General features: G+C 42.9%; 1 protein-coding gene across 4 annotated transcripts in view; it reads left to right on the top strand.

Moving 5' to 3' along the window:
* Positions 1–15485, top strand: part of OSBPL1A (oxysterol binding protein like 1A) — a 145159-nt gene that overhangs the window by 112730 nt on the left and 16944 nt on the right. For all 4 annotated transcript variants that reach the window (XM_083187505.1, XM_083187506.1, XM_083187507.1 and 1 more), the window contains 5 exons: positions 2367–2501; positions 3191–3288; positions 6514–6696; positions 15062–15169; positions 15244–15333. In XM_083187505.1, the coding sequence (XP_083043631.1) occupies positions 2367–2501; positions 3191–3288; positions 6514–6696; positions 15062–15169; positions 15244–15333 (614 nt within the window). The remainder of the gene's footprint in view (positions 1–2366; positions 2502–3190; positions 3289–6513; positions 6697–15061; positions 15170–15243; positions 15334–15485) is intronic.

Below are 15485 nucleotides of genomic sequence, written 5' to 3'. Positions count from 1 at the left end.
TACCGAAGCATCGTTCATATAGCCCATCAGCTCATTACCAACTAGTGAGCCACCCGGTAGAGAGAGAGAAGAGAGGCTTTGTGGCTCTGTAATGCCACTAGCTCGTAGCCAATTGCTGCATTTTCCTCTATTGGTTCAATCAGTAATATACAGTAGCTGCTGCTGTTGTGCAACAGCAGGGACACATAAATACTTCATATACATTTGTAGCAGAACATGATTGATGAGGCTTCTACTGTGTTTTAATGTGAGACATTTGAAGTGTTACAGCTGAGATCTTTATAATAAGTTCATCAGTGATACAGCAAATAGTGTCTGATAACTTCCTGATGATGGACTGATTGTACTGTAGCAACCTTCATTGTTTTACTGCATATTATTTATACATATAATGATGCCATAAAACTTACAGGGCCTACACACGGGGCGATTTCAGCCCATTTTCTACGCGATCTGACATAATTTTAGTAGATTGCTTAGAAAATGATGTTACATCGCTTTGTGTATAGGGGCCATAGCAGCCGCGCATCGCTAATGCCGGGCAATTAATATCCTGCACGCTGGATAAATCTAGTTAGATCTCAGGACAGGGACAATTTTCTCACTGAAGAATAGTGGCCCTGACAGATCACTGTACAAGTGGAATGGACGTTCCTGATCAGGACCATAGTACATTTATTACCAGTTATTTATATAGCGCACACATATTCCGCAGCGCTTTACAGAGAGTAGTTGAACACTCACATCAGTCCCTGTCCCAGTGGAGCTTACAATCTATATTCCCTACCACATGTAAACATTAATTCTCCTGTATGTTTCAAACACTCTTTAGCCGGGTGCCGGACTGTCGGGGAAATATACCACACCCCTTTAGCCATGGACTATCTTATTAGATATGTCCCTAGTCACATGTACATGGAGAAGTCAGGCATTTTTTGCTGCCTTATCAATTATCACCGCTGTCTGTGTATATAATCCCTATAATTTACCACACATTCAACAGATCTATCATTCTAATCCTCTTTTCATTTTGCACTTGGTTAACATATTAATGTTTTTTTTTACAATTTTGTTTTAATTTCTGAAACTTTTTGAACTTTTTCATATCATGTGGAATACAATTGGGAACGGCAAAGGAATCTTGCCTGAGGCATGGCGAGGGGATGCACTGCACCAATTTGGGGTCCATGTGTTAAAAGCTAAAAATAGACACCCCAAAAACCTAAACTCTTGTTCACTTTTTCAAGTGTCGCCAGTTTCATGTTGACCTTTTTGCTGATGCTGACAGTTTTTTTCCATGTGGACATTGTGGGGTTGACCTAGACAATGTCGACCAAATAAACCACATACGATGTGTCTTGCAGTGAATGATCTGTGCTGGAGCCAGACATCGGGTGCACCATGGTGACAGTTTTGGCGCACCACTTTTGTAGCATGCTTAGACACACCGAGGTGCATTGATGCACACCATACAATATCCATGCAATACATAGTGCCACCGCTGGGTGGATAATGCTCCACCAATCCAGCGGCGTATTGATATACAGATGGAACTGGCCATTCGCTGAGAATGGGATGCACTTGTGTGTGAGGCGCTCGTGCGTCTCATTCCCGTGAACATCACTGCTTCTCCAACTGTACAGTACAATACAAGCTCGGGCAAATGGGCCATGTAGTATCTGGGACCACCATGGGAAATTGTTCCATAAACGGAGCGTCATACTGTGGCAACGAAACTGCACATAAAGTGCAACTAGTCAAAAGATGCTGCCGCGGCGTCCCTACCTGCAGTGACACTCAGAGCATGTTCTTGTATCGTGAACTCCATTTTAGACCTGCTGGGCTGTCCCCTGAAACCAGTCTATGTGCACTGCTGGCTCCTGTCACTGAGAGGGAGTTGGCACTGTGGTGTCACCCCCTCAGTGGATTACAACCATTCTGTGCTGAACTAAGAAGAGGAATCGTCACCATTAAAGCAGTAACATTCTGGAGCTCATTGCCGGAGATTACAGCAACTACTGTTAATGAATTTAAATCAAAACTGGATACATTTTTGCATATGCTTGCATTTTTTATATACAGTGAATAACCATTCTGATTTATTTGTGGACATATTGTATTTACCACTATAGTAACTTGTTCTTTTTCCATCGCATCTTGATCTTCGCCTTAAATAGGCCTGATTCTGTATAACTTTATTACTGTACTTACATTCAGGGAACAATGACAAGGATATCAGCAAAATGGATGCATCAAATAATATTGTATACTATCATTTAACTCGGTGGCCTGTCCAAGTTGTCAGATGTACGGTCAATGCCTTTGTTATTAATGCAATCATGTTGTTTTTTTTATGTTTGGCACAGGAGTTATCCAAGATCACAATGCCGGTTATATTTAATGAGCCGCTGAGCTTTCTGCAGCGGCTGTCTGAGTACATGGAGCACACTTACCTCATCCACAAAGCTAACCTGTGCTCAGACCCTGTGGAGAGAATGCAGGTGATGTATTGTCTGACCGACATATATTCAGGAAATGCCCGAGAATGTATATATTATCATTCCCATGTAACAAGGCATTTCCTTATTACCAGTAAATGTTATGTCATTACCAATAACTGTAATAAATCCTAAGCAGCGTTTAATAGGATATGAAATTGCACCATGCGTATTGAATGCAGCCGGTGAGGGGGTTAAACGGCAGGGATCACCGAAAACAATCGATCCTCACTGTTTAATCCCCGCACCGGCCGCTCACCGTATTCAACCCTCAAGTCACAGGACGGTGAGGATTCCCCCAAACAGCGATGCTCACGGCTAATGCAGGGAGCCCACTGCATTTAGCAGCGAATCTTGCTGTTTACCAAGCGAATGGGAAACGGCGTGTGCAGGGGGTCAGTTGAATACTGACCCTGCGAGCTGTGACAGCGAGCAGGCAGCACTGCTTGCTGTCACAGCTCGCAGAAAGCATTGAATACATCTCTCTGTTCTGTGGGAATTTTTGGTCTGGGAATAAATCTGTGTCTAGCCAATGAGTTTAGATCACAGCATAAACTTATTATTTTCTTCTTTAATTTTATTTCTATTAAATTGTTTGTTTATCCAGACTCCTTATTTGTAGTATATATAGTATGTAGTGTGTACTTCAGACTTGTCACCCATCATCCTTAATGCCTACATCTATCTTACAGTGTGTTGCTGCATTTGCAGTTTCAGCAGTTGCATCACAGTGGGAACGTACAGGGAAACCATTCAATCCTCTTCTTGGGGAAACCTATGAATTAGTTCGGTAAGAGACTGTAATGAAACAGTATATATTATGTATATACTACAGCCCACATTTTTGGTATATCTATGCTTGAGTGCAGATGGTTCAAATTGACTGAGGTACTATTACAAATCTGAATGACTACTGGCCGATAGCTCTGACGTCTGTGATCATGAAAATATTCAAGCGCCTGGTACTGAAGCACCTGGTACTGAAGCACCTGAAAGCTGTGACTGGCCACCAGCTAGACCCCCTCCAGTTCACCTACTGTTTGAATCGATGCGTTGAGGATGCAGTCAACCTGGGCCTGCACTACATTCTGCAGCACCTGGATATGCCTGGTACCTATGCAGGGGTTCTGTTTGTCAACTTCAGCTCGGCTTTCACAATCATCCCCAACATCCTCCACCCCAAACTGCTCTGCAAGGGGGGTCCCTGAAGCTACGTGTTCTTGGATTGTGGACTTTCTGAATCATAGAAAACAAGTTGTGAAAGCAGGGGGAATTCACCTCCCAAGTGCGGTCCATAAGCACAGGAGCCCCCCCAGGGCTGTGTACTCTCACCCCTGCTCTTCTTCCTGTACACCAACGACTGCACCTCATAGGCGCAACCAGTAAAGATAATCAAATTCGCAGATGACACTACTGTCATTGGCCTTATCAAGGACGGGGACAAATCGGCCTACAGACAAGAAGTGGATCGATTGGCCCGGTGGTGCAACAGCAACCATCTAGAGCTCAACCCACTCAAAACCGTTGAGATGGTGGTGGACTTTAGGAAGAATAGTGTTCCCGCTAGGCTGTTTTAGCGGGGCGCTGCGCCCTGCCCGATTTCTAAAGGGCAAAATGCACCCTGCCCCTCCAGCAGCGCCCGGCTAAAAGAGCTTGCTGCCTGACTAATGTTGTGCCCGGGGAAGCTCCAGGCACCGCAATCTCGGCGGCGCTAGGCTTCCCCGGCAGCTCACGGACTTCGGCGGGGCCAGACGGAGGAAGCCCGGGCACGCCTGCATTGGTGACGCGGCGGCCCGGGCACGCCTCCTCTGGTGACGCGGCGGCCTGGGACCGCCTACAACGATGACGTCGGCGGGCCCGGTCCGCCCCCATCCCGTACAGCGGTGCCCTGCCCCCAAAAATTCCTAGGGGGAACACTAAAGAAGGCTGTTGGTGTTCCTCCGCTAACAATTGCTGACAGTGTGGTGTCGCTAGTGGACTCCTTCAAGTTCCTAGGAACCACAATCTCCTGGGACCTTAAATGGGGGCCCAACAGTGATACTATTGTTGGAAAAGCGCAGCAGCGGCTATTCTTCCTTAGGCAACTGAGGAAGTTCAGCATCCCAAAGAAGCTTCTACTCTGCTTCTACTTCGCAATTGTGGAGTCTGTACTGTGCTCCTCAATACTGGTCTGGTACGGCTCCGCCAGCAAGAGAGACAAATGCAGACTTCAAAAGGTAGTCAGAACTGCGGAGAAGATAATCGGGACAGACCTTCCCTCTATCCAGGACCTGTACCTGTCCAGAGCAAAAAAGCATCCAACGCTACAGGACTATTCCCACCAGAAGCCTAAAAAGTTTCTTTCATCAAGCGGTCACCTGTTGACATGTGAACTCATGAACATCTCACTGTCTAGTCGCGCCATAACCCTTTGCACATAATCTAACACGGTGTGCCCTCGGAATAACTTTCTATATGACTCTACATGTTCCCCCACCTGTCTATATTGTTTATACTGTATGCTGTTTACTTGTTACCAACCTGGCTGCTGCACAGCAAACCAAAAACAAATTCCTGGTATACGCAAGTATACCTGGCCAATAAAGCCGATTCTGATTCTAAATCACCTGTGCTCAAGCATAGATATCCTTAAAATCTGGACTGTAATGGTGGAGTTTGGGAACCTCAGCATCGAATGATTTCTCCAGCGCTCGCCTGTCTAAGACCTCTCTGTGGTGTCTCAGATCTCCGAGCGCCCTGTGCGGTAAGCTGGTGGACAGCTGATATCCGCTGACTTTAACTGCCTGCCCCCTACACGTGCATCACGAGCCATTACCATGGGAGCGCCCAGCATTTTCATGGGAACGCCCATGAAACACTGGGCGTTCCCATGGGCTGTGCCCGACGCCACCACCCCGCAGCAAGGGGTTAGTATGATGGCGAACATGCCCTCTTGCACCAAGTGTGTCCACATGCGCATGTGCTAACAATTGGTCCCCTGTGCGAACAATAACTAAAATAACCCCCATAAAGCTCCGGCTTCAAACCGGACTATGACTGTCAGCATGGGCTGAAACTGGAGCTTTCTGTATACTATGGGGGATATGCAATCTGCTGCCGCTATTTCCGAAGTGGGAAATAGCAGCGGCTCCCTATTCAATGTCAATATCATTAACGACAGCATTGATGCGGGATGATGGCAGAACGGGCCCGACTTCAGAAGCTGTCGGGCCTGTTCTGTCGATAACGGTCGGGGATTGTCGTTATATGAGCCGCAGATCGACAATCCACCGCCATTTTCGTGGCCACGCCCCCTTTGCGCCCATCGGCAGCCGGGACATTGAATACCGTCTGTCATTATGCGGTCGATCTGACCGCAAACAGGCCAGGATCACGGCTGTCGGCGGGTATCGACAGCCGTGATCCAACATTGCATACCCCCAGTATGTCACCATTGACACACAAGTAACGGCTAGGGCAGGGGTTTCCAATCTTTTTTTAATCACGGCACCCCAGAGTATAAGAATTTTTTTCGCGGCACCCCTAGGCCAAATTTATTTTAATTAGATTGGATTTATATGCGATTCTTAGGGTCAGTTATGTGGAAAAGGGCAGGAATTGCTTCTATTTGTACACATTTTATGATTGGCAGCCACCAGCACTGGTTTTGCTTATAAATAATTAACCATTAATAATTTGAGTTGGTCCTGGATCACCAACCCAGGGCACCCCTGCATGTGTCCCGAGGCACCCCAGGGAGCCACGGCGCACAGTTTGGGAACCACTGGACTAGGGTCATCACCCTTCACACCCAGACTGGGTCTTTTTTTGGTATGTGTATATTTAAAAAAAAAGGACTTTGAATGGAGAACTACAAATAGTCTGTTCCAACAAGAAGTAATGGTTCTTTGCATATAAACGTTTAGCCTAAGAAACAATAAAACCTATATCTTGCCCCCAGCTATCTGCCTGCAAACTATACTAAGCCTGCTATTAATGACCATTTCTTTCTTCTTCTGTTTTTTTTGTATTTTAGTGATGATCTAGGATTCAGACTAATTTCTGAACAGGTCAGTCACCACCCACCAGTTAGCGCTTTCCATGCAGAAGGCCTTTCTAAGGACTTTGTGTTCCATGGGTCAATATACCCTAAGCTTAAATTTTGGGGGAAAAGTGTTGAAGCGGAGCCCAAAGGAATTATAACATTGGAACTTCTTAAGTAAGTGAACTTCTAAACAAAGTGATATAATAATGCAGGTGGCGATTTTTATTTTGTACTATTGCCCAGAAAATGGATTGGGATGATTGACTTTGGCAAAACTAATTTGATGAAGAAAACGTAAATAGTGCTAACCGATATGGGGCCAGATGCACAATGCTTCAAAAAGTGAATAAAATGGAGAGTGATCACAAACCAGCCAATCAGCCCCTAACTATCAGGTTACAGACTGGGTTGAAAAATAAGTTAGGGGCTGGTTGTTTATCACCATATAGACATGACCATCTATGTTAAAATGAATATATAGCTCGGAGAGTTCGAAAGTACCAGCCAATCAGCTCCTAACTGCCATGACAGGCTGTGTTGGAAAAAAATTACAGAGCTGATTGGTTAATACTTTATCGTTCTCCATTCTTTGATACATCTCCCCCTTATTTATTGTAAACATGGTCCGTCCTAACGTATAGCAAAGGCCGAAAGGCCAATATATCAGACTCAAAAGAAACTGCTCCATGCAAAGAGATTTCGTGGAACAGAGTACAGAACTGACGACAAGGTTTAGAGAAAAAGACTATGACAATGACCAACTTGTGACAGCGCTAGAAACAGTACAAAAAATCGACAGGACAGACCTCCTAAAATACAAAAACAAGACAGATACCCCCTATCAAGAAATCCCATTCATTACTCAATTTTCCCAGCAATCAGGCACAATGCACAGGATCCTTAAGAAACACTGGCCCCTTCTACTAGAAGACGAGACCCTGGCAGACATCTTGCCCAATCAACCGAAAATTGTGTACAGAAAAGCCCCAGACATAAGACAAAAGTTAGTAAACAACCACATCCCACCCAAGAAACAAATCCAGACCACCCTGACAACACGACCAGGGAATGGTTTTTACCATTGTGGGACATGTGCAGGCTGTAAAAACCAAAATGTCAAAACCACTAAACCAACTAAAACATTCATGTCTAATCAAACTAAAGAAACATTTAACATCAAGAACATGATAACATGCAATAATAAGGGGGTAATCTACTTGCTAGAGTGCAGCTGCAAAAAACAATATGTAGGGAGGACCACCAGACTATTAAAAACCAGGATTAACGAACACCTACGTAATATTAAAAAGAGAAATGATGAACACAATTTATCTAACATTTCAATGACTACCATGACGGGGACCCAAGCTCACTAAAATTCACGGGTATCCAAACAGTAGAGCAAAACTGGCGGGGCGGAGACTTCCAAATGAAAATAAACAAACTTGAACTGAAATGGATGTATACCCTAAAAACATTGAAACCCAGAGGTCTCAATCTGGACAACGAGGTCAAAGCTATAGTTGGAAAGAAATAATGTAACAAAGTAATGAAGTAAACTTTGTCCAAAGTTGCAAAACCTAATAACCCCCGTTCTTTAAAAACACAACTATGTGTCCCTTTATTCCCATTCCTATTAAAGCAAGCACTGTAAGACTGTACTAAAACAAATATCACTGCCTAAATAGCAATAAACACTTTGTTCACTAGAGCAGCATTACTTCCCATTTAGAAACTATGACAAATGTACTCCAAACGGTCTTACACTAATTAGCAGTTTTTTTCAAATATGGGCGGATGGAGAAAACCGTCATACAGAGACACCCAATCACCAACTTAGGAAACAACCAATGGTGGGACAGCAAAGGGAATGAGAGGGTTATTTAAACCCTCAATGGACATACGAACAGCATGAATCTCCCTAGAAGAAGGCTACAAGGTAGCTGAAACGCGTTGGAGGACACTTACTGACCCATCCACACGTAAGCAGCTACCCCGACAGGCTGAGACTCCAGGACCTCCGTAACAGAAGACGCTGACAGCAGGCGGGTGCACGCGCCAGACTGTACACGTCAGTGACAGCGTGGGACCGAAGCGGTTAACAACAGAGGTGAGTACGGGGAGAGGAAAGCCAGCTACTGCAGGAAGCCCGTAGAGAGGTGAAGCAGGCACAGCCACGGACCTTAACGGTACCCGTGGCAGCGTCCTGTAAGCCTCCAAGACAGGGAGACTCACAGTGCGCGCACCGCAGCACAGGGAGCAGTGTTAACACACAGCCCCGAGTGCAAGCGGTCCCGCTGTACAAGTCTCCAAAAGTCCGGGTAACCTGCGGCGGTAGGTGAGTACATTCCCCCGAAAACCAGGCGCCACTGACCACCAATGTTAAAGAGGTACCTGAAGAATCACCACTGAAAGGACTGTATACACACCGTAAATACTTTGTCATTTAACGGGACGCCGTGGTGACATACACATCTTTTCCTTTACAGGACATCAAATCATCTTTATCGGACTTAAAAACCAGCACTCTGGTTACGCTTTTATGCTTTTTCTTTCTAGTTTTGTTACCACTAGTATTCATTTGATCTAACGAGACATTCATTATCTGTACTTGTGAAGAGAACAAACAGAACTGTAACATTAAGCACTTCAGGAAACATAACTCTTTTGAAATTACAGAGTTCCTGATCCTCACTTATTAGCATTTTCATTTGTAATTTTTGTTATTTCATGTACGCATCAGAGTATTGAACTAATTGAAGCATTGTATTGACCTTTAATATCATCTCTGTAAATCACCAGTAAAGATTTGTTTTATTTAAAGGAAAGACACACCTTTATTCCATTTATTTATTTATATACAATTCTTTTCCAACCATAAGCAAGGGCAGAGCGCGGCACTAAAACCAATTGTTCCATAATTTAAACCCAACGGAGTAGTCATCCGTAAGTGCGGCAGCTAGCCCAACAAGATTCAGTGCGCAGGTACCAACACCCGACAAGTACTAGAATTCCATAAGACTAGGTACCAGCAGCAAGAATCCTTATGGGACTAACCGACATAAGAAACAGGCTAGAGAGGGCTAATGAAGCTTTCCTACCATTACTAGGAGAGCATCCCCCCCATGACATCAACAATTTCTGTGACACATTCCTCAGATTAGAAAAACTCATAAATAAAGAAACAAGACTCTGGTGGGAGACACAGACATTAAAATTGTACGAACAGAACTCACTTATCCCTAAAGGTTTATGCATTAAAAAGACACCGACGCACAACCTGGACGATGAGACATTTATGGCCAAATGGACTGACATACTGAAAAGTTGTTCATCACAATTAATCAAATTAATCATTGACGATAACACAAAAAAATTGGACGAAATAGAGACAGAAATTAATCAACTGGACAAAGACTTAGACCCCTTCAAAAACGAGCCAGAATTCATCACTCTGACAGAACTTACTAATAAAAGATTACTACAGGGGGAGAGTAAATTAATTGAAATAAAAAAAAAGAAAATATTAAGGGACAAATTTGGGATAAAGGCCGCAGGAAAAGTGAACAAACCCAAAAACAAGAAACCAACCCTGATAAAATACAGACCAATTACCCCCCAAAAAAACCCGATATACAAGAAATTGAACTTGACTTATCAACAATATATGACGAGACTGCACACCAAACAGCCAGCAGAACCCATAGATTTTTCAGTGTATGACGACACACAAGACAGTATAGAAATCCCCACAATAGAGGAATCCTTTTCAATATATGAGATCAGTGAGCACTTACATAAAGAAGAAGGTAACAGATACGCGACAATAGCCAGACTGTCACTAGAGAAAGGGTGGGAAAATAGCGCCCTAACAGAAACTGCCAGTACACCTAAAATAAAAATAACAAAAAACACCACAACAGACGCAGCAGAATGTGCCACTCCGATCCCCCCTCCTCTTCTTTTTTTAGAGAAAAACCCACAGATAAAAAACATAGCAGAGAGACAGTTAAACAACACGGGGAAAAGAAAATTAGGAATACTAGAAGAGGATGCAGAGGTGGAGACAAACCCCCAAAAAACAAAAGCAAAACAAATACAACAACAACAGAACTAGGCAAGGGTATATTTAACCTGAGTAAGAACGAATTAACAGACAATCACTTAAAACTGTTAGACAAAGGCCTGAAATACGCACCCACAAACAAGATAGACAAATTTCAGACGTACCTGGACCTACACAACTTTGCAAGAAAATTAACCCTTAAAAAATATTTCGCCAATATTGTACCAGCACAAGTAAGAAACGAACCAGTAAAGGACATTGATAACTATAAACATACTGAACTCAAACCACCATCTAACTTTTACCCAAGTCACATGAAAGGCCCACAATTAGATGCTTTCATTAGAATGGTCGAAAGGGAGATAGAAAACATAAATGACAGACCCAAAACAAATAACCTAACAAAAAAAGAACAACAAGCCCTTAAAGACCTGCAAGACAACAAGGGGATAATTGTAAAACCAGCAGACAAGGGAGGAGGGACGGTAATACTGGACAAAAGTGACTACCTGAAAGAAGCACACAGGATACTTGACGATGACAAAACCTATACTAAACTGACCGAAGACCCAACAATTAAATTCAAAAACCAATTAGACAAACACCTTACAGCGGGACACCAAAAAGGAATTATCAATCAGCAAGAACTAAAATTCATTCAGACACCCCACCCAGTTATTCCAGTGTTCTATTATTTGCCTAAAATTCACAAAGACCCGATAAACCCACCCGGCAGACCAATTATTTCAGGAATAAATTCACTAACCACCAATCTTTCAAAATACCTCGATACCTTTCTTCAGCCATACGTCCAAAAACAGAAATCGTACATCAGGGACACCACACATATTCTACAACTATTACAAAACATAGGATGGGAAGATGACATGTGGTTGGTGACATCCGATGTCACTTCCCTATACAGCATTATTGACCACGACCAAGGACTCAACAGCATTCATTATCACCTGTCCAAAGACGAATCCATAGAACAAGAACAACTCACATTCATCCTTGACAGTATTAACTTCATTTTAAAGCATAATTACGTATGGTTCGAGAATGACTTCTACTTACAGACCACGGGGACCGCAATGGGCACGAAATTCGCTCCGGGGTATGCAAACCTCTTCATGAGTTGGTGGGAGGATCACCACATATGGGGAGGAAGCGGACCCGGGGCGAATCTCGTGCTCTGGAACCGTTTTATTGACGATATTTTGTTTATTTGGAAAGGGGACGAAAATTCACTAAAACACTTCCTGACAAACATGAACGAAAACGACAATAACTTAATATTCACAACAAACTACAGTAAACTCAGCGTAGAATTCCTGGACCTCAATATTTTTATAGAGGATTCCACTATACACACGAAAACTTTCAAAAAAGCTGTTGATGTAAACAGTTTTATACTTTCCAGCAGTTGGCATCACCCCAAGTGGCTACAGGGAATACCGAAAGGCCAATATATCAGACTCAAAAGAAACTGCTCCATGCAAAGAGATTTCGTGGAACAGAGTACAGAACTGACGACAAGGTTTAGAGAAAAAGACTATGACAATGACCAACTTGTGACAGCGCTAGAAACAGTACAAAAAATCGACAGGACAGACCTCCTAAAATACAAAAACAAGACAGATACCCCCTATCAAGAAATCCCATTCATTACTCAATTTTCCCAGCAATCAGGCACAATGCACAGGATCCTTAAGAAACACTGGCCCCTTCTACTAGAAGACGAGACCCTGGCAGACATCTTGCCCAATCAACCGAAAATTGTGTACAGAAAAGCCCCAGACATAAGACAAAAGTTAGTAAACAACCACATCCCACCCAAGAAATAAATCCAGACCACCCTGACAACACGACCAGGGAATGGTTTTTACCATTGTGGGACATGTGCAGGCTGTAAAAACCAAAATGTCAAAACCACTAAACCAACTAAAACATTCATGTCTAATCAAACTAAAGAAACATTTAACATCAAGAACATGATAACATGCAATAATAAGGGGGTAATCTACTTGCTAGAGTGCAGCTGCAAAAAACAATATGTAGGGAGGACCACCAGACTATTAAAAACCAGGATTAACGAACACCTACGTAATATTAAAAAGAGAAATGATGAACACAATTTATCTAAACATTTCAATGACTACCATGACGGGGATCCAAGCTCACTAAAATTCACGGGTATCCAAACAGTAGAGCAAAACTGGCGGGGCGGAGACTTCCAAATGAAAATAAACAAACTTGAACTGAAATGGATGTATACCCTAAAAACATTGAAACCCAGAGGTCTCAATCTGGACAACGAGGTCAAAGCTATAGTTGGAAAGAAATAATGTAACAAAGTAATGAAGTAAACTTTGTCCAAAGTTGCAAAACCTAATAACCCCCGTTCTTTAAAAACACAACTATGTGTCCCTTTATTCCCATTCCTATTAAAGCAAGCACTGTAAGACTGTACTAAAACAAATATCACTGCCTAAATAGCAATAAACACTTTGTTCACTAGAGCAGCATTACTTCCCATTTAGAAACTATGACAAATGTACTCCAAACGGTCTTACACTAATTAGCAGTTTTTTTTCAAATATGGGCGGATGGAGAAAACCGTCATACAGAGACACCCAATCACCAACTTAGGAAACAACCAATGGTGGGACAGCAAAGGGAATGAGAGGGTTATTTAAACCCTCAATGGACATACGAACAGCATGAATCTCCCTAGAAGAAGGCTACAAGGTAGCTGAAACGCGTTGGAGGACACTTACTGACCCATCCACACGTAAGCAGCTACCCCGACAGGCTGAGACTCCAGGACCTCCGTAACAGAAGACGCTGACAGCAGGCGGGTGCACGCGCCAGACTGTACACGTCAGTGACAGCGTGGGACCGAAGCGGTTAACAACAGAGGTGAGTACGGGGAGAGGAAAGCCAGCTACTGCAGGAAGCCCGTAGAGAGGTGAAGCAGGCACAGCCACGGACCTTAACGGTACCCGTGGCAGCGTCCTGTAAGCCTCCAAGACAGGGAGACTCACAGTGCGCGCACCGCAGCACAGGGAGCAGTGTTAACACACAGCCCCGAGTGCAAGCGGTCCCGCTGTACAAGTCTCCAGAAGTCCGGGTAACCTGCGGCGGTAGGTGAGTACATTCCCCCGAAAACCAGGCGCCACTGACCACCAATGTTAAAGAGGTACCTGAAGAATCACCACTGAAAGGACTGTATACACACCGTAAATACTTTGTCATTTAACGGGACGCCGTGGTGACATACACATCTTTTCCTTTACAGGACATCAAATCATCTTTATCGGACTTAAAAACCAGCACTCTGGTTACGCTTTTATGCTTTTTCTTTCTAGTTTTGTTACCACTAGTATTCATTTGATCTAACGAGACATTCAGTATCTGTACTTGTGAAGAGAACAAACAGAACTGTAACATTAAGCACTTCAGGAAACATAACTCTTTTGAAATTACAGAGTTCCTGATCCTCACTTATTAGCATTTTCATTTGTAATTTTTGTTATTTCATGTACGCATCAGAGTATTGAACTAATTGAAGCATTGTATTGACCTTTAATATCATCTCTGTAAATCACCAGTAAAGATTTGTTTTATTTAAAGGAAAGACACACCTTTATTCCATTTATTTATTTATATACAATTCTTTTCCAACCATAAGCAAGGGCAGAGCGCGGCACTAAAACCAATTGTTCCGTATAGCAAATAGAAGCCCCTTTATATTGGACAACCACTTTTACACAAGACAAAGCTTAGCATAGTATTGTAAACCTTTATTAAGATTCCTTGAAGAACCAGAAATATATAATTGTTTCAAGTAAAATGCAACCATAGCTTTTTTCTGAAACGTATATGTATAATACTGTACAGACACTTGTTCCTAGGTCAGGGGAGAACCTATCCTCCCGCCATTGTGGAAGAAATCAGGGTCATGTTGTCCTCCTTAGAAATTAGCTGTTCTAAGCAAGTAATGTATTGCTTTCAAATGACACATTTTTACCCCCTGTATTTTCTGTGCTGGACCTTATGCAGTAGCTGCACGCTGTTTTTGTTCAGCGAGTCACTTTCTGTATATTTAAAGTGGCAAAAAAATACTTGGAGACTCACTAGAAATTCCAAGCGTGGAGCTTGCAGACTATTACAGCCGAACAGTCTGTAACATATGTCATTGATTCTGTAATAAGCATACACTGAATCTTATGTATTAAAGGGTCAGATAAGTACTGCAAATGCAAGAGAAAAGCCAGGCTGACGGCACCATTTCTAATGCTAGAGTTTGATATGTACTTACCATTATTGCATTGAGGAGTGAAGCACTGATGCTCAGGGTCTATTTCTTCAATATTATGTATTCCGTTATATTGTATATAATCGTTTTTAATAGTAGTATATATTTTGCTTTTATTCAGTGCAATTTGATCCCATGTTTCGGTTTCCTAGGCACAATGAATCCTACACGTGGACAAACCCTACTTGCTGTGTCCATAATATAATTGTTGGCAAACTGTGGATTGAACAATACGGCAATATGGAAATTACTAATCACAAGTAAGTGCTTAGGACACCGCCCACAATTTCCCAATACAAATGTAGAGCTGATGTGAATTTGTTTTCATCCACAGGACTGCTGACAAGTGCATTTTAAACTTCAAGCCTTGTGGTCTGTTTGGGAAAGAACTACATAAAGTGGAAGGATATATTCAGGACAAAAGGTGAGGGGGTCAGTTCCTGGGAACAATAAGCTGCTCTCTGGCATACAAGTAAGAGAGAGGGCAGAGAGGGAGCTGGTTTGTGGGGGCGATGGTTCATGACATAAGATAATAGACATCTAAAATGTACCCTGCTTTATCTACTATTCTACACT

This window comes from Crinia signifera, chromosome 5 (assembly GCF_055691185.1).
Source record: "Crinia signifera chromosome 5, ASM5569118v1, whole genome shotgun sequence".
Taxonomy (NCBI): domain Eukaryota; kingdom Metazoa; phylum Chordata; class Amphibia; order Anura; family Myobatrachidae; genus Crinia; species Crinia signifera.
Note: the sequence above shows the minus strand (reverse complement) of the source record. Positions and strands in the feature narration are given on the sequence as shown.